Source organism: Anneissia japonica, unplaced genomic scaffold (assembly GCF_011630105.1).
Source record: "Anneissia japonica isolate Jap-2015-1 unplaced genomic scaffold, ASM1163010v1 scaffold287714_len2871179_cov188, whole genome shotgun sequence".
NCBI lineage: Eukaryota > Metazoa > Echinodermata > Crinoidea > Comatulida > Comatulidae > Anneissia > Anneissia japonica.
In genome coordinates, this window is record NW_022755542.1 from 799,116 (window position 1) to 824,654 (window position 25,539).

The 25,539-nt window shown below is 34.3% G+C and overlaps 2 protein-coding genes across 2 annotated transcripts; one reads left to right on the forward strand and one right to left on the reverse strand.

Annotated features, from left to right (window-relative positions):
- Positions 1-1,397: 1,397 nt before the first annotated feature.
- On the reverse strand, positions 1,398-7,683 carry LOC117123639 (fumarylacetoacetate hydrolase domain-containing protein 2-like). The gene is made up of 6 exons (XM_033269639.1): positions 7,631-7,683; positions 6,760-7,059; positions 6,082-6,358; positions 5,078-5,186; positions 4,253-4,359; positions 1,398-2,837 (listed from the first exon to the last, which is right to left on the reverse strand). Exons 2-6 carry the CDS (start codon positions 7,038-7,040, stop codon positions 2,775-2,777), a joined length of 837 nt encoding a protein of 278 aa, XP_033125530.1. The 5' UTR covers positions 7,041-7,059; positions 7,631-7,683; the 3' UTR covers positions 1,398-2,774.
- A 5-nt stretch (positions 7,684-7,688) lies between these two features.
- LOC117123640 (putative aminopeptidase W07G4.4) lies at positions 7,689-18,290 on the forward strand. The gene is made up of 15 exons (XM_033269640.1): positions 7,689-7,832; positions 8,922-9,057; positions 9,324-9,360; positions 9,895-10,001; positions 11,773-11,897; positions 12,281-12,386; positions 13,157-13,318; positions 13,525-13,589; positions 13,703-13,818; positions 14,110-14,228; positions 14,706-14,789; positions 15,082-15,139; positions 15,642-15,691; positions 16,298-16,429; positions 16,864-18,290. The coding sequence occupies exons 1-15, from the start codon at positions 7,819-7,821 to the stop codon at positions 16,993-16,995; spliced, it is 1,443 nt and encodes a 480-aa protein (XP_033125531.1). The 5' UTR covers positions 7,689-7,818; the 3' UTR covers positions 16,996-18,290.
- Positions 18,291-25,539: the final 7,249 nt, after the last annotated feature.

Genomic DNA, 25,539 nt, shown 5'->3' on the forward strand with positions numbered 1-25,539 from the left:
CTGCATATCATGTTGTTATTGAGCACAACGAATTTAATGTTATCAAAACAAAAATGGGACAATCCAGACAGCGGCTAAATCGCAGAATTAACAGAACAGCTAGCTGAGTATGTTTTTTTTTTCCGACACAATATCCATTTACTCCCGGTTCTGTTTTATCATCTTAGCTTTGTGTGTTTATAGTTGAATCCTTAGAGATACCCGATAAATTTAACACAACATGGTGGTGTTATGATGTAAACACATGGTTGTCCAGGTCAGATGGACGTAGTTAAACGCCAAAAGCAAACAGCGGTTAAATACGGCTGTAATTTCTCGGCTTATTCCATTAACTAAAACAAGTGTATAGTTGAACTAAATACTAGCAAAACCCGTATATAAAGTTGAAGTAAACAAAATTTAATATTTAGTAACTCTATAGCGGTTCTCTCAAAACATTAATTCTGTACTTAAAGTATACAGTATCCGGAAACACGTTTGTGATGAGTTGCAGCCCCAGCAGGTATCATAATAAATTTGCACAATTATACGCGCGTTAAGATATCGACTTCAATTTATAAAAGGATCTATTGAGCAGAGAACAACCTAATTTTGAGTAGCAGTGGTAAATTACGTCACCAAATTCTTCTACTTATAATGACGTTTTCCAAGTATAGATCCAAATAAAATACTTCCATAATGAATTAGAATATTAATCAAACTTTTACTTAATCTTAAAATTAAGACTCATTTAATGTAGTCTTTTTATTTTCATTTTAACACAAAATCGAATTCGATACAGATAAAAGCTTTCGGTTTTGTTTATGTTTATACGGTTTTGTGGCGTGATTGTGACGTACAAATTAAAGAGCAATAAATTCGCTAAAACTTTGGACATCTGGTCTTTAAAGAAATCGGAATGCGGGTGGCTTGAGTCTTTGGCAATAGGCCTATGACCTTAAAAGATGCCAAAAGGATAATGCGGATGATTCAGGTGTACTGTCATGTACCTTTGGCCAACGAGCTGTTGGCAATAAAGTTGCACTGCCCGCCATCTATATTTTAAGCAATCATTATATCATCATGAAACATACATGTTTAAACAAAATCTAGAACTCCAAATCATATAGGGGCATCATGTTACAATATCGTATCTCTTTTCATTTGTATGAAAAAAGCTTTACATTCGTGTAATTTTTATATGATACTGCTTAAATGCAATCAATGAATTTTAGGTGTTACTGTATAATATTTTCGATGAGGTATCGTAGCAATTGAAGTCAATATGTTTAGGTATACTGTTTCACATAATATGGTGGCTATCGTCTGTTTAATACAGTTAGCGCTTACAGACACTACTTTTGCTAAACGAACCCCCGCAGTCAACCCTCCAGAAAATCCAATAAAAGACGAATATATTTATTTATTCTATCATTTAATGGTTCAAAAACTAAAAGAAAGAAAAGTTCATCATAAAAAGGCAATTATTCATACACTACCGTATGTGTAAATAGATTTACTCTTTGAGTTCTATGCTTAGTTATGTCATTTTACGTTTAATGCATATCAAACGTAATAACAACTACTGCAATAATAGAAACACCGTCTGTCAAATCTTGAAACATTAATTAAAACATTATTATGTTCACTTTAAAGATAAAAAAAAAAACAAACAAATCAATTTGTTAATGATTTACAGATCTTAGTCCCCCTGTAATCTATTACGCATCAATTTAAGAGTGGTCTTATTTAGTTGTCTGTCATTGGGTGAGGAAATCACTTTTGGTGTACTGTAAATTTTATGGAGTTTCACACCAAAAAAAATATGAATTTGAGATTTGCATGCAAATCGCATGTGACCATTACCCTTTAAAACAAAACAACCTTTATTAAATTTGTCTCTTCACCCAGGAAAATGCCTATAAATGGTTTCTGGTAGGATCAGTGGTCGCTCCAGAAATTTACCGACAGCGACAATGGTTCTGGGAGTGTTTTTTAGACCAAAATATCAGGGATTGGCCACTCCCAATTGGGGTAAGTTTTTTTTTTTCACACACGCAGATATTATATACTCAACTCAAATTTATTGCAATCACGAATAGATAACAAATGATTAAAGTTTAAAAATACATCATTAGGCCTACCATCTTTTGAAAACCCCCAAAAATTCTTGGGGCTGGAGAGGTCCCCAGACCCACACTCATATTGTTACACCCAAGTATGTGTGCTATATTTAGAAAATGGTAAAATTAAATACAGTATATATAAAAATGATTACATCATCCTTCTATGCCTCTAAATAATAAACATCATAAGCTCCTGAACTGTGATTGTTTGTGAGGCAGGATAGCCACATTGTCATCAATTATTTACAAACCGACGTTGACGTCACATGAGGGCGCTAATTATAGTGTTCAAGAATTAGGATGGTCATCCAAGAGATTACTTATTTGAATACAGGCGATTACTGTGGATCAAGATAATCCATTGACACTATTGCAGAAATTATACAGAACTCAATTTAAGACGGTTTCTTTAATGCTAAATGTCACTGAAAAGTACTCAAGTCGTTTGTATTAAGAGAAGTTTTTATCTGATGAACTATTAATAACAAATGTTAAATATTATGTAGTCTATTGACCTTTAACCTAAATTTTGTATTTTTTTTTCAAAACTTAAATATATACTAGTAAATAAAACTTGATTGAAATCATTGAATAATTAGGGAAACTGCGGACTTATACTAGAACCTTTTTTAATAAAAAAAAAAAAGCTTAATATAAAAAAATACAATCTTAAACAATTTTGTTTGTTATAGTTCCAATTTCATCAATTTCGCATTCAACAACATCACCTCTCTGAAAAACATAAAAAAAAGAAAAAAATTAATTGTCAGGTATTTTTCCTACAATATTTAAATAAATACAGAAGAATTTTTAAAACAAATTACATTAATAGTAGCAATAACTTTAGTAGTAATGTTAGTCAAAAATCTTTTTTTTTACACAAAATTGAATTAAGCCCTAAAACTTTTGTTTATCTTATACAAAAATTTGTTTTTTTTTTCTGTGAGATTTTTTATTGGTATACATCAACAGAGAAGTAATTTAATTTACTTTTTTATGAACAGATGAAAATAGATGAAGAATGTATGAAATAATGGCAATATAAAATTGCAAAACCCTGCAAGATTTATATTCACTCATCCACCCACCCAATCCAAATTGTCATTTATTGAATAATGTCCCTTGGCAATACAAAAAAAATCAAAGATGGCATAGATTCATTACAGAATCCAACCATTCATCTGTCAGATTTTTCAACAGTTATGTGACTAAAAATCAGACCATCTTCCTTTGATATTTTCAAAAGTCAAAAAAAAAATCCCAACCACTTATCTGTCCATTTTCAAAGCAGATGTGTCATTAAAAATTTGACAGCTTTCTGTCCATATTTTCCACCAAAAAAAGAACAAACAATTATCTGTCTGATTTTCCAACAAGTTGTTGTGTTATTAAAAATGCAAATATTTATTTGTCAGATTTTTCATGTAGATAAATTATTCACTAGCTACAAAACACTAGCAGTTCATCCATTTTTTTAAAAATAATTTTCAGAAGATTACAAACATACTCTTTTCTTCTTTTTTTAATACCATGTTTATAGAGGGTGACCTTTCAGGCTTACAGTATCCCAAAAGGTCAGCTGAGAGTCACTTAAACAAATGAAATGACAAACTAAAGCTGGGGACTCACTATGCCCGACGGTTGTCGGCCAATGTGATTATATGATGAACACCACAACGCAAGCGCATAGGGTCCTTTTTTGATGATCTCTTCAGACTGCTACTAACAACCAGCAGAGGGTGTCGAGTCATCTAGCGCTCACAGGAAACGGAGTTGGATTTGTCGGCCGATGGTCTTACCACCATCGTATCATGCAGTGAGTGCCTGGCTAATGTCTCTTCACGAGGCTTAGTGAGTGGAGATGTGTTTCAGTCGTGTGAAAAAATCAATTGGAAGGCAAGCAACTTAACCACTAACATATACATCTCCACTTGTGACCCTAACCCTACACCCCCCACCAAAAAGAAAGAGTACATGATAAAATTATGATTATTGTCATCTTGAGATAATATGTTTTCATTTTCATAAAAAAGTACATTCACTCTTGACTCCCACCTACTAGAATATGCACTGTACTAATAATTACAAAAAAAAACTCCATATTTTGTCATAAAACAATTTCAGTGTTTACTAAAGATCTGACTCACCTTGAGAAATATTGGCTGGGGTTTCTTGAATACACCAACGCCAGGTGGCGTACCTGTCAGAATCAGGTCACCGGGGCTTAGCGTCATAAACCTGGCATACAAGAAAATAAATTTTCAACGGAAGACAGTGTAAGTTCAGAGGACAGCAGGTAAAACAGTGCACTTTTGTTTGAAACCTGTCTAAAGATCTAAGCCTGTTAATATAATGAAAGAAATCTGAGCTTGCCAAAATATCAGGTATTACAGTAATAAATCAGAATAGACAGGGTATGAAAGGCCAATATCAAAGGAATTTTGGTTCGAGTGAAATTATTTCCGAGTTCAACTCCCCAATAATGGTGGGTCGTCGTACATTTGTAGTGAATTCTGCACTTTCACATCCAGAGTGCTACAGAATATAACACTTTGAAAGTACAGTAAGAAGCAAGATCTTGATCAAACTATTGTAATTATTGGCTAGTTTAATGATATGAACCATGAATTAGGACCCCAGGTCAGATAGTTGACATTTACAGTACACTATCATAATATATATGTTTACTGTAAACATGGACCCTATTAATGCCATGGTTTAAAGAATATTCAGTCTTTTACAATATCTAAGAGGCCATCAAAACAGCACCAAACTGCTTATTTCAAAAGGTCAAATAATGTTGACACGCTGGAAATTCTGTTTTCGCTGATTTATTATTGACTGTTTTACAGTCACTAATGAGCGGACAGGTCATTTTTTTTGTACACAAATATCGCGCAACAGAGGGAGAGCGTTTGTAATCTTGGATTATCTTGTTAAGTATTTTTGTGTTTTTAGCAGTATTAAATTACGTTTTTTGTTTGAAAGCCAAATATATATATTTTTGTTCATCTGCCAGTCTCGAGCACTTACATCATGCGCTACAGTGTAACCAAACACACAATCCAGAGCCTCGGATTCCTGAAGAAAAAAAAGGTTAGTTGTTACTACTGAGTTTATGGTTACCTAATAACATATAAGCAAACTAAATATAAATAAAAATTAATAATAATAAATAAAAAAAATACAATAATACTCCTCTTTGGATTTTATTGTATTGGTGTATATCTAATGCTTCATATACATGTTTTTTTTTATATTATATTTATTAGCACATAACTAATTTCAATTAGAGGACTCTAATACAAAACATTCCAATGATTACGAATGAAATGGCTGTATTGATGCATTAAGAAAATGCTGTATGGAACAGAAGTATTTTTGGTGTGAATCGCACGAAGGTTAACCTGGAGACATGTTTCCACTGACATTGTCCTTCTGGTGGTGATTGGGCAGACCCCGGAAGACAAACCCACAACGGGGGGGGGGGGGCGATGCCCTGACAAGGGGTCAGATTTCCCAGAAAAAAACCAAAGTGGGCGTGGTCGAGCTTCGAATAAAAGGTTTTGAAAGTGGTCCAGGGGAAAATCCTCCGAAAATTTTGACAATTTAGAGGTTTCAAAGGCTTATTTAATCGAATTTAGGGTCTACTAATATGTAGAAAATACATATAATTTTTTTTTCTCCCTGATGAATTGTGCTTTTTCTCCCCGACAGGGGGGGGGGGGAGAGCTCACCCTGACGGGGGCTCTGGCACGCCCCCACCGGCACCGCCACCATGCCATCTTAATAAGTGCATTTGAGATTCCATTTTAAGTTTGTTTATTTATAGAAAAGATCCAACATTTGAAGTTCATGGATGATAGTCTAGTCAATGTCATTGACTAAATTACAATGTTTTATGGTGAATATTGCATTTGTGAATTAAGAATCATCATCATTTCCAACATCACTATTAGGATGTTTTTCTGGCTACCTTGACATTTTTACAGCTTTTTCCTATGACGATTGTTAGTTCAACCTCCCAGTCTAATTGCTCAGTCAAATCTGGATAAACCACATTATCCGTTGGCCCAACAATACAACTGGAAAACTTATTGAAAATGATTGGCTCAGTCGGAACTGGTACATTCTGCTCTGTACAGTGGTCTATGTAATTCATACCAATACATAGCACTTTTTCAGTATTCGTGATTGGTGATAGAAGATGAACTTGATCACGTTTTACTACATGTTGACCGGATGCCAAAATCCTGAAAAAAATTTCAAGTATAAAAATCAAGGATTTTTATTGACAATTATTGCAGAAAAATGCAGGAATTAATACAAAAAGGGACAAAAGTTTTAAAAAAATCAAGTACAAATATGAATCACAGATTTTATAAACTGTGGTCATCACTATTATTATAAACTGTGGTCTTCATTATTATTATTATAAACATTTTTTTCATTTATCTACTAGGCCTATTTTATTATTAATTATCACTATTTTTGTATGTATACACCTAGGCCTAGGCTATTTGTTTTTATAATTCTTAAATAGGCAATATTTTTACTACAAAATTTGATTATGGAGTTTAGCTTCATAATGGCAATGGCATAAGGATTTGGATTTTATCTAGCCTAGGCCTAGGGTGGTCTGCAGCAAACTTACTCTTTAGCCAGGTCTAAATTTCGCTGACCACCTTTAATAAACTGGACCATGTCGGTAGCCAACAGCTCCCCACTCGCCGACAAGTCCACGACATCGCCACCATTCTGCAAATCAATTCCTAATCTCTGGTTTTCATCCATCCAAGTGAACTGAATTAGCCTCATTTTGTTATGTATCTGTCTAGGGCTAGTAGTACTGTTTGAAATACAATTTAGGCCTAGGCCTACTTTAAGTCTCCATAAGACCCTAACCGATTGTCTTGTAATCAGTGAAATTACCATGCTATCTTTACCTTTCCAGCAAAGATACTAGAAATACAAGATAGAGTTCTCACATTGTAAAAATGAGGCGGAAGTCGTGCCCAACGTAGGCGGCGCCCTTCTTTTTAACCATGCAAGTTTCCTATACTTCGTGCCCAACGTACAGGGCGCCCTTCTGTTGCTAAGTATATCCAGACGCAAAAGGCGCCCTTCCTTTTCCACTAATGGTCGAAAACTTTTTCACTAAGAGTGCGTCCGGCCATGCGATTCTGCGCTGTATTGTTGTTTTATTCTTTACTGATTCATCATTATGCTTTAATTGTTTTGTGTATTATTTGGATAATAGCAACGATTTCTACCGCCACCAAGGAGGTTATGTATTCACCGATGGCACTGTCTGGGTGTCTATTCCAGTTTGTTTTTATATCTAGTTCTTTGTTGAGAATTGATAATAAAATACGCGACGACTTGGTAACGAAAGTTTGGCATAAGTTTTTTAGATCCAGCTGTAGGGGGCGTCCCATTTTTCGTATTCCCACCATGCATTTCGGTGGAACACTTTTTTTGTGTGGAGAACTCTATATTGTAATTCTAGTATCTTTGCTTTCCAGGCTTTGCAGATGCCCAGGCCCGTGCCCAGGGTCCAAAATATATTGTTCAATCCAATAATCGTTCGTGAAATCGTGCTGGTTATAAATATTGCGTATTTTACACAACCTACGAGTCAATCAGGTGATGCTATTGGGTCATGTGATGCGTCAAGACAAGAAGAAGACAAGAAGGCGTTCATTCAGTCGCAATGGCTTCTGCAAGGTAGGTAGACACCCATTCGCTTGCTGATACTTTATTTTTTTGCTCAAATTTATTATCAATTTAACACCCACACAACCTAGGCCTACACCCCACCACAACGGTTAGAGAGGTAGCCAGTGCACAGCAGCTTTAGGCCTAACCTAGGCCAGGGAGTTGTTACAGTGACAAATAGTATAAGCCCGAACAGACTTTTACAAGAAAACCCCCCCAAATTTGAACTGAAGAATAATTACTAAAAATGTAAAAATACTGTAGAAAATTTGCTTACTACGGTATTGTGGTTTTATGTTTTAATTTACAGTACATTTTAAACTTAGATAAGTACTTTATTTTTTTTATATTTATCCTAAAGTTGTTTTTTGTTTTTGTTTTTGTTTTTTTTTTTTTACTTTGTTAAATTCTGTGTTTGATTCTTTGATCCCATTTGTTTTTTTGACTTTTTCTTTTGTTGCGAACTTTGTTATGATTTGCACATGTAATTAATTTTGGGTAATCTACAGTTTGGTGGGAGGAGCCGATGTTTCAATTTGTTTCATCATTAAGCTTATTGTTTAATTTTACATTTATATTAATTTGTTAATTAAGTTGTTTTTTTTTTAAATCTCTTTATCTTTTTCTTGTAAGATTGTTTTACATTTTGTTCATTTTATGTATATTGTATGGACGCACCACCTTGCTAGGTGTGTGTTTGATTTTACATTTATATTAATTTGTTAATTAAGTTAATTAAGTTTTTTTTTTTTAAATCTCTTTATCTTTTTCTTGTAAGATTGTTTTACATTTACCTTGCTAGGTGTGTGCCACTGATCTAAAAGTGAGTTCCAATAAATACTGAAATACTGAGTGACACTATAACAACTCCCTGCCTGGGCATACGCAGGCGGCAGCAGATAGATGCAGTTTTCTATTCTATGAGAATTCCAGCTGCCTATTTCTTTGCTTACACTTTGATGCTTTGTTCTATTCCGATTAATTTTCCTCGAGGTGACGCATTTTAACTAACCTTAGGGGCGCTAAATAGTACGGTTTTATAGAGGGGCTAGGGCGCATTTAATGTCATTGAATTGCAAAATTCGTCCCTTTTTACAGACTACCGTGTCCAGTGGACTTTACAGTCGACCCACAAGATTCAGCATATGATGGCATTGTTCTGGTCACTGATTCCTTGGACAAACTCACCGGGAAACTTGAGTTCCTCAAAGAGCCACTACAGACACTCAAGACCGTGAGTAAACATTTATTATGGCATAGTCATTCTATAAGGCAACGAATTTCTAATTAATTGGTTGAACAGCAGTTGATTTGGTTGTTGCAATAAAATAAAATAACATTTATTTAGTGATTTGTGTCATACTAAATACTTGTTGTTTTTAATTTATTGTTTTGTAGTAACATTTATTTTAGTGATTTATTTACTGTAAAATTTGATAATCATTATTCATTAATAATTTATAATAATTATATAAATTGTTCTCATACAAAATCTGTTAGGTTGATGCTGCTGTTGGAAGTGATATAGTTATCGCAGGCTACAATTTAAAAACGGGCGACCAATTAATAATAAATTAGGTGCTAAATTTTGATTTAATGCTGGGTAAGTTAAAGACAGACATTCATTCCGAGTGGGACTCATTCAAAAATTCGAGGGGGTTCGCTAGAATACAGGGGGGTTCGCTAGAAAAGGGGGGTTCGCCCGAACCATAAAAACCCCCCCTGGCTACGGGCCTGAATCAAGCAAGAACTACATTCAATTGTACAACAAAGACAAACAAAAATTAATACTGAAAACCTAAAATTATCTGTAATTAAATAGTCTGTAGGTTAAATAATCTGTAATTAAATCATTTGTAGTTAAAATACTAAGTAATAAAATAATCAGTATTAAATAAATATCTGTATTACACTAATTTTCAACACTTCAAGCATAAGACACCCATATAAAGCAATATGTGAAACCAATATTTTTAACAGTTTACTAATTTTATATACAAATATCCATAAAATACATAATTTAAGTTGATGTTTGATACTATACCATTCTGTTTGATTTTTTTCCCCAGAGCATTGAAGGCTGGTGTAAAGCGCCCTCTATTAGTCAGAGCTGAAGACAACAGTTTTTCAGAAGCACTACTCGTTTCTGTACTTGGGGCTTTCCACTCTCTGTATGTTGTAAGTAGCAATTAAATATTGAACAATGTTCAAGAACTCTGAGGTAGTAAACATAGACAAATAAATACCATAAACATAAATTCCATTGCTTGTGTTCAGTCACCTGGTATATATTGTATCTTGTTATAAAATTTGATACTGAAAATGAAGATTATTATAATTTATCATTTATGAAAACTGTAATTGTTTGATTTTATTTCTTGAATACCATGAAACCTTGAATAGATGCCCTGGGTTTTTTTTATTTTTTTTTTACCCTTGATTGGGCTTCTTTTTGAGGAGGGCTTTTTTCAAAATGAATGCTGTAAATTTTCGAATCATGCTGTTACTATCCCATTTACCAGCAAACCCTTTAAAAGGGCATTCGGGTACTGGGTTGATGAACCAGGTTTTGCCAGAATCTTATCTCAATAATCCAATTAAACATCAAAGAAGAATACCTCTACTAAAGAGTCATTATCACAGCAGGCATTGCTGTTTCTCAATAAATTACCAGTATAGTATTTAAAAACCAGGCTGGAAAATTTTTAAAACCTGATTTTGGCATTTTTATTACCTATTTTATTAATAATTTCAGATAAAAATCATAATAGATATGCTTTTAAATTTTAAAAATCAATGACTTATGTTAGAAGTTACAACATGGTTTTTGATTTAATTGTGCTAGTCTTCTTAAGAACTATTCACAACCAATAGCCTCGTTCACATCGAACTATGTCGACTAGATTATCTACTTGATGTCGACAATAGTTTCGACGTGAACGGTCAATTACGGCGAGATAAAGTTCATAACTCGACGATGGCTGTTAGCTTGACTAACTTGTAAATCCAGTCATCGTCGAGTTGATAACGCACCACGGGTGGCCTCAGGTCACGAATACACCAATCAGAACGAAGCCGGTTGACCCTTAGCAAGCTTGCTTGTTTGTTAGTTTATTTTGATCGTTCGAGAGAGAAGGTTTTTCAGTGTAGGCCTAGCTTAGATCTTTATATCAATTATGACCGAGAAAGTACGCCAAAAGGGACATTGTTGGACTTATGAAGAAGAATTCGAACTTATTGACATTTGGAAGGAACCAGAGGTATGTGAAAAGGTGGAAGATAAAATGTACAGACAAAAAGCTACCATTCATGAGCAAATGGCTGTACGAATGCGTGATCTTGGTCACACCGGGATCACAACCGCCGCTCTCGTGAGCGTAGTTGGTCTAGCAAGGTATCTCGACATAATCGGACCATCGAACGCAATTAGGAGTGTAGCGCTGTTCAATAGTTTATATACTTATGTCGACAATAACCGATGTGAACCAAGCTACTGAGTTTCACTGTTAATCTTGTTACAAAATTCCCTGAAGCAGTAATTAATAGAGATAAGTAAGAAGAGATCGGCAAAACCTGGTTCAAAAATTGAAAATTTGGTAAATGGTGAAGTTTCCTCATTTCCTACTGTACAACATATTTCAACCATAGAATTCAAAATTATGTTCAATATTTTATTAAATTTTCATCATTTAATACCATGAAATAATATTGATGCTGACACGCCATCATAATAATCAAAGAAAATAGTCTGAATGCAAGTACTATCTCGAAAGGAGCCCATATTATCTTGATTAGAATCCCATTCGTTTCGAGATGGTCTTCTTTTCGAGACTAAGCCCATGGTGCTTCTATTCAAGCTTTTATGGTATTTTTCTTTTCATTGACTTTAATACTTTATTTTTATATTTCTGATTTGTTTACTAACTTTATATTTTCTTCAATTAAAAAGCCCATTGAGATACGCGATATGAAAACTGATCGTATGACTAAAGCAGACCAGCTAGGCTTCTGGTGTCCAAATGAGTCGGTAGGAGATCGTGTCAAGAATTGGTCTGAGGCACTTGAAAGTGGGCGGTAAGGAAGAATCTACATCACGGTAGTCCTCTTAAGCAGTGGTGGCTGTAGGATCCACATTAAAAAGGGCGGGGCTAAGAAGGTGTGGCTGACAGATTCCAGAGGAGATTAGTGGAGTCCACCAGCAAAGGCTTTATGGTCCATGCTGTAAGACCCTGGTACAATATCTAGAGAAACTGACGTTTTGTACCCTTAAAAGTTAATTTTGAGGCAGTTTAAACGTTGTTAGTCCCAAAATTTAAAAGTTTTGATTTTTGTGGTCCAAATAGTTATTGGCCCATGGAGGACTGGGACTGGTCAACATGTTCTTTAGCCACCTGCTCCTACTCTTAAGTCTGAGATATGTTTTGAAATATTGTATTTTAAATGTTCGTTTCATTCAGTCTGGTGGCCCGGGATATTGGTGGATCAGACCCTGAACGCATGGCAGCCCCAAAGGTTAAGGAGTATATGCAGGAATTGTTTGGTGGTGAAACCTCTTCTGTTAAGGTAAGTGAAAATTATTCAAGATTGTAGTGCATAACACAACAGAAAACAGAACTTTAAGGTCAAACTACAGTGTCTATTCAGCAGTGACCTTTTTATTCTGGAACCTTGAATTATTTGAATGTCTGGATCCACCCCAGCAATAAACTCACTGGGTGGAAAGAGACAAGCATAGGTAAAAGTGTCTAAAGCTGCATTTATACCGAAGCCGAATTCGGTTCGTATGGCTAACGAAACGAAAAAAGAATATCGAATCAGTGGTAAAGAATAGAGGAGCGTACTAAGACGCGCATTGAAAACGTTCTACGAACCAAATTCGGATTCGGTGTGAATCTGCCTTAAACCTCATGTACAGAGGGGGATCCAGAATTTTTGAAACGAGGGGAGACCAATTTCACATAGGCCTAGATGTAATAATAATACTGTACAGACAAATATGTACAGTATACAATAATGGTATGATTCGTGTTCAGTACAGTATGTGCTTTTATGAATTATAAGTCAGTCGTGATGTAATCTTCCTATCCGCGATCAAGCACTAATTCATTATAGTGTCTTCGATTTTTTGCGTCTCGTGTGCCAAAAACTCAATGAAAGCTGGGGTTTTATAATGAAATTATATAAAAAAAGGCTTGTATACATATTCATGGAAAGTGGTTACATAAACCGGTGTGAATTTACCGTTACTCAAGGAGAAAATAAGCAAGGTGATATTATGTAATTTTTTTTTTAAAGATTTTTTAATTCCAAGTGATATTTTACCTTTTGTACAGGTTAATGTTGTGGATGATGATAAAATACTGCTTGAAAAATACCCACTGTTCTCCGCTGTCAATCGCTGTGCCAAACATGTTCCTCGTCACAAAGGCTGTGTCATCAAATTAGAATATGCCGGACAGGGGGAAATTGAGGAGACACTGATGCTGGTAGGAAAGGTAAGGTAATGACTGCCAATGATGTAACTAAGTGAAGGCCACTGGAGCAGTGGTGTGTCTACAGGAGGGGGGAGGGGGGTGGTGGGGGTGCATGCCCGTACAAAAGGGCTTGCTTGCACCCCCACTGGAAATTTTCTTAGCAAAGTAGTTTTTTTATATAATTAATGTGGCTTAAATAAATTTTGGTTCAATATTTGTACTGAAAGGGTGTGACCTATGACACTGGTGGAGCAGACATAAAAGCAGGAGGCGTTATGGCTGGAATGCATAGGTAATTATGAATATAATTATAATAAGTTCAGCACAAAATTAAAGCAGATATTTTTTTTTGTTTTCAAATTATGCAAATGCTAACAGTATTTCTACATCTTTTATCAATTGTAGAGATAAGTGTGGTGCTGCTGCTGTTGCTGGATTTTTCCAGATTGTGAATTTGATCAAACCGAAAGGTATCAAGATTGTGGGTACGATGGCGATGGTGCGAAACAGTGTTGGATCAGGTATGCATTCATATTAATGCAAAAGCCCAGTGGCGGATCCAGAATTTTTTTGCTGGGGTGGCATAAGTATGAATTGAGGACCCAAGGTCAGACATTAATGGTTGAAAAAGGAAAGTTTTGGGGTGTTCACTTAACTACTATCAGAGGGCAATGCCTCCTAGAATTTTTTGACTTAAAGCTTGGATTGAGTTGGAATCAAATATATTTCTAGATAATTAATTGAACATAATAATTGAATGAGAAATACCTATATAAAAAAAATTAAATAATAAACATTATATTTATTTACAGAATGTTATGTAGCTGATGAAATTATCACTTCCCGTGCCAAGAAGAGAGTACGTATTGGGAACACTGATGCTGAAGGTCGCATGGCAATGGCCGATTGTCTTTGCGAGATGAAAGAGAAGGTGGTTACACATATTTTTTATATAGGCCTTGAGATCCAGCTTTCTGTAGCTAAGGCCAACAAAAAACCTCAGTTTCGCACATTTTGGGTCAGTCGGACATGGCCAACACAAGAATTTTTTTTTATTTGGCCTAATGCACATTTGTGGGTGTATCTATGGGTCTTGTAATGTCCATCTGAATGTTTTATGTCCCTGCGCAGTTTGACTCATTTTTTTTAAATTTTTGCTCAGATTCCTTTTCTGTTACATTTCTAGTAAATTAATAATTACAGTACTGATCATGGGCAATGCACTTTTTGCCTGCAGTCACCCCATTCCACATCGAACAACTGCCCACGCAGGCAAAGCTAGCTCGCGGTGCGTACAGTCAAGATTTTAGAAAAAGCGATGGCCAGAGCAATGTTTAGAGAAGATTTTGAAATGTATTTCTCATTTTGTGTTTAGTTGTATTAAATGTTGTATCTTAATTTATCTCAGGCCATCAAAGAGACCAATCCGCAGCTGTTTACCATTGCCACCCTGACAGGGCATGCAGTTCTCGCCATGGGACCAGAATATTCGGTACAACTTAATAATATTTTTTTTTTCAAATTTATATTAACATCCAAAGATGGTACATTATACTGAAATTTTATATTAATTTAATTTCTATCTTTAAAACTCTTTAAAACTTTTGTTCCCTATAAAGTTGTCATTTATTGTCTATCATATTTAAGTTTAATTTACTTGCAGTTGTTATATATGTTATACCTATATTTGGTGCATATTCAATCTCATTTTGAGCAACAGTTTCAGTAGTTTTGTGTATACAAATACTGTACTCAATCATTTACTGAATTTATTCTGTCACTAGATTGTTATGGATAACGGTCCTGCTCGTAAGAAGCAATGTGCTCAGAATCTTCAGGAAGGTTCGTTTTATATTATTGTTCTAAACAACTATGTAATAACTTCCCGTCTGTTTCACTGGTCCCATTGTAAAAATTAGTCCATCAGAGAACAAAGTAATAAGGTTTATAAGTGATCAAATGCTGCAGCACTTATAACATTTTTGGGTGCTTCAGTTCAGCGCTTAACCAAGACAAGTGCTTATTCGAGAACGGCGCTTATAAAAATTATTGTCGTGGTGCTTTTCACGCCGGTTCCCATGTTACCCTGTTTCTCAAAGTGTTTCATTACATACAGGGTAATATATACTCTTGATTATCACCGCGGTGATTATTCGAGAGCGGCGCTTTAATCGAGCATCTACGGTTTATATGTCAACAAACAATGACCTTAACACGTATGTCTTTGGTATAGTGCTGGAACACTTCTTCTCAGTTAGTAACATCGTAAACGTAATAGTGGCAGATGTAAATTACATTTGTTAATATGGAAAAGAATAAACATCAATTTTCCTTTGACTTTCAGCTGGAGAAATATTAGGCGATCCATTTGAAATATCAACGATTCGCAGAGAGGTCAGCTTTTCTATTTTTATCACTAAATTAAACTTTTCAAGGGAGATATATACTGGTCTCCCTCTAATTAAAGACCTCTTCAATTGAAGACCATCTCAAATTAAGGACCAGTTTTTTCTGTGGTCCTGAATTAGCAATCTGCATACACTAAAATTTATTTTCATGATAATATTAATAATAATAATAATAATAATAATAATAATAATAATAATAATTAAAAAAAAATAATAATAATAGTAATAATAATAATACACAGACAACAGTCATGGCGCTTGTCTGCATGAGCTAAAACAATATGGAGCAACATAGTAGTGCCGCTTGGGGCCAGAGGATGGATCTGCAACAAGAAGGAACAGACAAAATGCAATCAGTGTATAAAGAGTATCAGATAGCTTTACTAGTTAATGTCATTTTTAATTAATGTCATAATCATTAATTATGCTGTGTCTCGTTCGTACCTTTCCAATCTGGGTCGTTTTCCACTCCCAAACTGAGCAGTTTGTTTCCCTGCTCTTTCTGCTCTTGGAAAGGAACATGATATGGGAAAGAGCTAGGTGACTATAGTCTGACGCTACCAAATTTCATATAAGTTGTCTCCATTTGTAGGATTATGATTTTCATTCTGGCAAGTCCGAATATGAAGACGTCCTTCAGTGTAACAATCTGCCGTCATCAAAGACTCCGAGGGGACACCAAGGGCCTGGAGCATTCCTCATCCTAGCCTCCGGACTAGATCAGGTTGGTCTTCTCTTTAAATAATGTATTTTTCTCTAAAGTATTTTGATTTGATTTGATTTCATTTATTTGTCTCGTAAAAACAGCCAAAAATATTATTCCCATATAAAAAATAAATATGTATCGTCCCTTAAAGTAATCTTTCAAAGTTTTCTCGCACATCAGTCGGCTAGTCATCCCAAAGGCGGAGAAAACAATTACAAATTGATAATTTTTTATTGTGTATAATTTCATTATATTAATATAAATTAATATAGTATTCATGATTTTAAATATATTGTATATTAGATACTTGTATAATGTATTGCTGTAATACCTTTTAATAAAATAAAATTTTAATCTTTATTTTAGTACAAAATACAGAACAAATCCAATTGAGAGAATATACAATTATCAGTATTCTTATTAAGTAATATTTTTGTTCTTTTTTATTCTAGCACGGCATCGATGGTGAAATTCCTCTTCGCTACTCTCACCTGGATATAGCCGGGTCATCTGGTCCTTTTCCAGGAGTACCAACAGGTGCTCCTATTGTTGCATTGGCTGCTAAATATCTAATGCCAAAGTAAAACTATTCACTTTGAAATTATCAATGACCAACCTCTACCCAGATATCAATGTAAATCTACTGTTGTTTTTTTTTTAAATTGAGGCTTTTGATCGCATGATGAATGTAACCTTAGCGCCGATTTGCTCATCTGTGACCGTCTAGAGTTCTTTGGAGGACGTCGTATAATTTTGCCCTAAACCACGTAGAATGAGAATTTTGCCGGATGCGCAGAAGAATTTATGTTACATCATTACGTCTCCAAACATACCGTTGTGCAATCAAAAGCTCCATTGCTAATAAACACTTCTTATTTAGTCGATATCAAATCAAATTTAGTTCTCGAATGAACTAAAGAAATATATTTTTCAGATTCAATTCTCTATATTATTATAACTTCTAAAGTTTGCTTGCTTTGTATACGTAGCATTCAGTAACAGGTTGTCACTTTCAAAAAGGACCAAGGATGTAGATTGGCTACAAGCAATGTTCGATGGTGCTGTGCCATTAACTCAATGTGACCTATGTTATAAAATGATGTTATTTTAAATATATATATTGTTTTCTTAGTACTGTATTAGATAATTTCGGAGAGCGCCACCAGCGTCTGTTAACCGATGTACATCAAATGAATGATCGTATTTAGTCGATATCAAATAAAATTTAGTACTCGAATGAACTAAAAAAATATATTTTTTAGATTCAATTTTCTATATTATTATAACTTCTAAAGTTTGCTTACTTTGTATACGTAGCTTTCAGTAACAGGTTTTCACTTTAATAACAGGACCAAGGATGCAGATTGATTGCAAGCAATGTTCGATGGTGCTGTGCCATTAACTCAATGTGACCCATGTTATAAAATGATGTTATTTTAAATATATATATTGTTTTCTTAGTACAGTACTGTATTAGATAATTTCGGAGAGCGCCACCAGCGTCTGTTAACCAGTGTACATCAAATGAATGATCAATTCAATGTTTTGAATTGATTTTTGCATGTTTTTTTACTATGATCTTATACAGTTTGTGTTAGAATATAAACCCAGACATTTGTGTCATGGTATATATTTTTCATTCCCAATCAAAAAAACTTTATAACTTTTTCACGTGAATTATTGTTAGGTGGTGGTAAATAATGGCAGACAGCATCAAAAATTATAAAACCCGCACAGCTAATCTGAAATTGTGCAGTTTTTTTTCAGTACATCCTATCAGGGAACAGTTAAATTTAAAACTGTTAATTTCACTCTTCCCTGATTTTATGTATGGCTATAACAAAGAAAATTTATATTAAACGTTTCAGATTCAAAGCAATGTATTTTGTGTTTACAGTGTTTGTAGGCCTTCTAGTAGTAGCAAAAGACTATGCAATTACATTTTACAACACGATAACAAGTAGGCCTTTAATCTTGGATTTTTTTAGCTGATCCCCATAGATATCTTGAATGAATTATAGAAACCTTCTTGTGAAGGTGGACAGAAAATTTATGACCATGAAATAACATAATACAAATAGGCCTAATGTCATCCCAAATCTACGCTGCACGCAGACGATGTCGGATGGTGACAAATGGGTGATACGTTTTCTTGCAAATTGAAAGCTCAGCAACAATATATAAGGGATGGGGGCTTATCCTAAAATTTCATTCTATAAACTTTTTAAAACGAAACTTTCTTCAAACATTGGAAGAGAGCATTGTATTGAAATGTTGGCAATCAACCAATCACAGAAGACAATTATGCATATTTAATTACTTTCTTAGCTGGTGGAGCACACTAATAAGACCATGGTCAGAGTTTAATGGTTGGGTAGGTGATAGGGGCTGGGCATGCGGCAGGAGTGGTTGACAGTTGTTTTTCAGATGACTCATGACTTATATTGAGGTATATTTATTCAATATTCCTTGTCCTTCCCTGTATTATATTTTTCCAGTAAAATGCATACATTGCAGCACATGACTGTATTGCGTGTGCATTTACAAAGTTTAAAAATATAATAAACAAAAAACAGCATATAAAGTGACAACACAAAAAATATCGAAGGAAAAAATGAAAAAAGTCGGTCCAAATCAAATTATACATCAAAATACGAGACTAGCCTAAGCCCCAATTAATACGTATACTTTCAATCATCATAAAAAGATATGACGATTTATTGTTCTCACTTTTTTGCTTTGTAATTTTTTAATCTGTATAATCTATTTGTCAGCTTATCAATCAATTAATCAATTAATATTCACTTTAATATAATTTCTTTTATAATTCTAGCCTATGCCTGACCGAGGCTAAAGAGAGGTTAGCCTGAAATAGCGACCCATGGAGCAAGCTACTGCTAGGCCCGATGAAACTATCAGACTAATTCCTATTAGTAATATAGTATATATTATTAGTGATAAATCCTTAATAAATGCATTTTTTATTATTTTTTTCAAAGTAGCTTCCAACCATGTCCCACAAACACGGCCTATCTTTTATAATTGCAAATTTTCCGATTGCTTAAACATTGGAATTGCCGTATACCAAAAATACATTATATATTGAATCGTAACCTAATAAATTAATATCAATATCAGTAAATAAATTTAAATGTCACACTTTACGATAACTGACGCAGTTTGCATACTGGCGCGCACAGTTTGAAACGAATTTGAAACATCAATACGGTAACTCAAAATGAGCAAAAGGAACAAACTGCACACAAGAAGTATACGCAGAAAGAAGTATACGCAGAAACTCACCGACTAAACATTTAAAGAGTGGATTTCCTTATCTTGTGGTCATTAGACTGTAATATTATTAACTAAAACCATTCAATAAAACAACATAAATATATACATAGGCCTATCAAAATTATGAGGCTTAACCTCCTACGTCGACGCTGCATGCATAAAACGCAATTTCTTAAAATTAGGATATACCGGTATGAGATTGATAATAAATCATTCTTTATAGTATTTAATGAGCGAACTTCCTTATAATTTAAGGAAACATGAATTTAAATCGGTCTGAAACTACGTGACAAAGTATTCTATGTTTAGAAGTTAAAGAGATAGTGGGGTCATTTTGAGTGATTCTGGGACCATTTCTTTTTTAGAATGGGTTTGGCATCCGGAACCATCTTAGAACAAAATTAGCTCATTATGTCCCTCTGAAAAATGTCGGCACCATCTTGAACCAACTCCATCCATGTAATGTAGCTCATCTTAATCCATAGATATTTGATTTATGTTTTTCAAGGTGGCGTTGGATTTATAATTTTCTTTCCGACATTGGAAAAAAGTAGCAACAAAATGGTCTCAGAATCCCCCAAAATGACCCTACTAAGTGGAGTTCTTTATGTTGTGGTCATATCAGACTGTAATGTAATTAACTAAAACTTTAATTGTGGGACGAAATATTCTGGAAACTGATTAGCTCCAGCGGCTTCAGATTGATCCATATTAACAATATTATCTGTAGACGTAAGAACATGAAGCGCTATACTTCTTCAGGTCCAACAACACCAATACTAATACAAATTAAAATAGCATATTCACTAAATTATGGGTTCAGGTTTTTAGCTCCAAGAAATTGCCAAAATTGGGATTTTTAAAACCTTTATGTAAGATTCTGGTATATTGACTAGTGTGGTAACATACTCATACTGCAGGTTAAAATGTACTTTTACTATACAGAGCACTGCAGTTATGGTTTTATATGTCGAGAAATCTCTATTTTTATACCACAAATCTTGTTTTTATCCCTAATATGTATGTATATATANNNNAAACTCAGATACGTAAAATGTTGAGTTTAGAAACACTAAAATTTAGTGAAACGAATATTTCGACTACTTATGTAGTCTTTGTCAACGCTTGACATAAAATGAAAAAAATAATACAAACAAATAAGTATACGATAATGATAGAGATAAGATATATATATTTCTTCCTAAATTATATAAATTTGAAGCATTTAACCATCCTATTTTACATTTACCAATATAATTTTATTTTTATTTTCTCCCCCGTCTGGATGATTTTTGGCAAAAAATATTTGCTAAATAGGAAAACAAAATTTTATTTTTGTTTTTATTCCGCCCTCTACCAAAAATCTTTAATAAAAATAATATGCGAAAAAAGGAGTAAAAAAAGTCTCGCCTTATCATCAATAAAACTAGGATCAAACCAATAATAGGCCTAGTAATAATAATGATAACAACAACAACAACAACAATAATAATTATAATAATAATAATAATAATAATATTAAAATGTGAGTCATTGGCATAATTGGCGCATGTAAGACATTACGTGAGTATCAGCAACATTTTTAGACGTCAAATTGATTGAGCAATTCATTTAAATTCTCAATATAATCTATTTTCTTGATCTATATACCATCATGCTTCTCCTCAAAATGACACGAGTGACTATATAAATAAATAACTCAAGAGTGGTATAGAAATTATAGAAACGATCAGGTGTTAGTATAATTGTCACATGCGGACTTAGTAATGTAGGCCTGTCAGTGCAGTAATAACGATGACGGTAAGTCATACATATGCCAAACTTTGGTATAAAGAAATCCATTCAAATACTTCGTCCTCAAATGAGCGGGATTATATAAAGAAAGACAGCTATAGAAATAAACAAAGAATTGAATATAAAATAAATAAATGAGGCGTTGGTATAATTGGCGCATCTCGCTGCAATATACGTACAACAAAGTAATAATATACGGTAGTGATATACGCATCAGCAGCAACAACGGTAAGCAATAAATCTGTCAAACTGATAAAGAAGTTCATTAACATTCATTATTGTTATCGTTTTGCTAAAAATTAACACAATGCTTCCTGTCTTCAAATTTGACGAGTTGCTGTATAAAAAGAAAGGCGGCTATAGCAATAGAAATGACCGATGAATATAAAAATGGAATCACAATTCGACTCGAAAAGGAAGTGGAATGAATGGCGTGGGGTTGAATAGCTTAGAGCTATTGCATTCTTAACCGCTCGGAAATACGTCAAAAGAATTAATGACATTGAATGTATTACTCTCTGCACAATATACTGCAGCACGATGACTAAGTATGAACCTACTCCACTGGGAGCGACAAAGGTTGCACCTTGTGCTGGGTTGCCAGCTTATTATAGATGAAAAGTTGGCAGAAGGTGCGGTATATGAGAGTTTAATAACCGAGCGCTGACGTAATTGGAGCATTCAGAGTTTCGATTCGGGAATAACATAAGCATCTGCAAAAACAACAATAAGAAGTAAAGCCAATGTGAAAAATGAATTCATTCAAATCCTTCACATCATCTATTCTATTGTCTCCTACAAATTACCATCATATTGATCCAATATCCCTAAATGTCACGAGTTAAGCCTAGTTTCCATAAAATCGCTACATGTTGCCAGGGAACAGTAAAATTACACTGTTCCCTGATGTTACCGACAACTGCCACTCCCCCCCCCCCACTCCGCGGTCTTTAACCACCCGATCATTTACCATCTTGAGCCGTACCCGATTTTATCCACATTTTTGCTACTCGGCCTTTTGCCAGTCGCCTTCCTTTTGCTATCCGGCCAATGTGACAACTGGCGTAGACGACAAAACATCACTCCTATATTTTCCTAACTCAAACATCGAAATAACATTTGCAGTCACCTGCTGCTACTTGGGGATCGGATTCAACACTAAAAACTAAGCACAAGCTCGGTGGTCTAGTGTTCATGGCACCAGGCTTCTTATCTGGAGGCCGTGGGTTCGGTTCCCTCCAGAATCACTTGTGAATCTTTGTGTTATAATGCATGTATGTCACTTGATTTTGATTCTGAAAATAAAACATTTTGAGAAAAGAATGTTGGTGACAATGATGAAGTCGTTAATGTTTATTTTGACGATGGCGTGGCGTGACGATGACGATAATCTTGATAATCTTTTTTTTTTTCTTTTTTTTTTGTAGACGTAATTTTAGATGCACTGGTAATGAAAAGGGACGACAGCACGTTTTCTTTTTATCATAGCCGGCTGGCCGATGGTCAGTAGTGTCCGTTTGAGCTCCCAACCACGATAATAATAATAGTAATAATAGCCTAATATTGTAATGCTATTAAATTATAAATTATTGTTATAACATAAGCAAAATAATTATTATTAGCATTATTATCTACGCTAATAATAGATATTATTTAATTAAACAAATGCTTGAAAGTGAAAACTATTATTTGCTGACCCTGTAAGTCGTGTTAATTTTCGATTAATAGTTTTTGAATCGATCGCAGTATTATCTTCTAACCCAAGTAAACCGTTTTATCGAAACTCGAGTACTCAATTTTTCGCTTTTTGGAAAAGAGTGTCTACATTCATCAATAATCCACTATTAATGTATTAAAAAATGAACGTGCGTGGCGATCGTATCTGAGAGTTAATCTTTGGCCGTTCACGCGTAATTACCACATGTGACTACGCATGAGCCATGCCATCGCATTCAACTACACGCCATCTTCATGCTAATGGAGTGTTAATGTAAAGGGCAAACATGACTGAAGAGTGATGAGAATATAGAATTTGAGCTAGTGTACTTATTGACTTAACGTGTTAATGTGTTTGGTCTTTATCATGAAAGAAATCTAGTTCAGAGAATTTCAATACCGTGTTTTAATGAAATCAGTATAATAACAGTGATAATTGAGGTTGAAACATTCAAAACAATTATGCTAATGACAATGTTTTATTAAGGCTAATGATTATGACGACAATAGGCCTAAAAATTGTAATATATAAATATAAGCATACTCTTACTTGATAGGCTAAAACAAACTGTAACTTTTAACGTGGATATCGGTATTATTAGGCCTTCTGTGTCCAAATCCAAATAATTTATCAACTGCAAATAAAACTATTCTCAAAGAATTTCATCTGGTTCCATAAGTGTAGCATGAAGAAAGTGAGCAGTTGCTGAAACGTTGCTGGTAATCAACTAACTGGTTCAACAAAACATATAATTTTCATATTCAAATAAGACGCAAGCATAGGCCCTATCTTCTTTTTAAAATTTCTAATATTTTTCCTGATAAACTATAGATTTACATATAGTGGTAATATGACTCATTGCAATTTTCTTCTTTCAACGAGTGTTTTGTAATTCTAAACTAGTTTTACGAGTAATCTTGGAAATAATTTTTGTACTATTTAAAAAAAAAATAACAAGTAAAATTGACTCTAGATAGAGTGAGTATTGTAGGCACATTTTTCTTATATTTTCGTTAAACCACTGAGAAGTATGACTAATCCCTAGTTGAACTTAAGGTACACCTAATTTCTTTTTTCATATATGTATTGTTAATATATTGCTAAGTAGTGAAATACACAAATATCACGTGCTATTTCCATCGGGATCGTGCATGAACATGTCCATATTTGTATACTAATTAAAAAGTTAAATTTGAATCCTCCACAGCTGACGTCATCCTAAAATTATTCTGACATCTTCCATCCAGTGCTCCGCTATGCCTCTTAATACACTTAGTCGACCCTGCAATATCAATATATGAATAGAAATAGGCCTATTCCCGTGCGGCAGTAACTGATAATATATCCCCAGACGCTTAATGTTGACATGCAGGTTTCTTATATTAATATACCATATATTTATATTTCTTATTTTCCCTTTTATTCCTCAGGTGCTAATATAACCTAAAATTGATTTTCATATTATGCGATTGAGGTTTGGTTCTATTGAGTATGCTTCATGTTTAATTTCCTTGGTTTAGAAGGAAATAGGATTGATTCCTTAGCTTCCGGATGTATTTTTTTCTTCTTATTATTATTATTATTATTATTATTATTATTATTATTAGTATTATTAGGTTTATACTTATTGTTGTAGAAATGTTTTAATCGTTAAGAAACCAATGGATGTTTATGTTATTATTTTTAAATTAATACAGTTATTTCATGATTATTCCTAATATTTATCTTCATTTTCATTATTATTAATATTATCATAATTATTCCTAATACTCATCTTCATGAGTCAATTGGCCGAGCGGTTAGCAGGGGCGTCGCAAGCTATAGCCATAATATCGGCGCTGGTTCGAACGGCACGCTCGCGCTATGGTTCTGGTGGTAGAACAAGTCTTCCGGATAAGGATTATAAACCGTAGGCCCAGTGTATACAATGGCTCGTGTGCACTAGAACCCGGTACATCCTTGGAAACGAGTAGGGGGATACCCCGGTGTACTGGAACAGACAGCACCTGTGGTGGACGATGAGAGTTGCTGGTACCGGGCCGGGTAGCACAGACACGAAGAGACCCTTAGGCCTATAGGGGCGAAGAAAGTCATTGATCGAGTTCCTAGTCCACATATCAAGCTCCCTGAGCATCTTACATTAGATGGATATGTGCGCTATATAAAACTACACTATTAGGGCCTACTATTATTATTATTCATTGTCATCATTATTACACTGTTAATTCAAACCACGATGCAACGGGGTACTTATAGACTACTCGACCGTAATGACTATATACGGTAATACCGTAATGACTATATACGGCGCATCAAGAATGTT

What these genes read in the sequence shown, in the direction of transcription:
- LOC117123639 (XM_033269639.1), bottom strand. Translation starts at nt 7,040, where the DNA reads ATGGTAATTTCACTGATTACAAGACAATCGGTTAGGGTCTTATGGAGA. An exon ending in AAAGCTGTAAAAATGTCAAG is followed by an intron (nt 5,187 to 6,081) that starts GTAGCCAGAAAA and finishes TTTTTTCTTCAG; the next exon opens with GAATCCGAGGCTCTGGATTG. An exon ending in CCCAGCCAATATTTCTCAAG is followed by an intron (nt 2,838 to 4,252) that starts GTGAGTCAGATC and finishes TATGTTTTTCAG; the next exon opens with AGAGGTGATGTTGTTGAATG.
- LOC117123640 (XM_033269640.1), top strand. An exon ending in AAGTGATATAGTTATCGCAG is followed by an intron (nt 9,361 to 9,894) that starts GCTACAATTTAA and finishes TTTTCCCCAGAG; the next exon opens with CATTGAAGGCTGGTGTAAAG. An exon ending in CTTTCCACTCTCTGTATGTT is followed by an intron (nt 10,002 to 11,772) that starts GTAAGTAGCAAT and finishes TCAATTAAAAAG; the next exon opens with CCCATTGAGATACGCGATAT.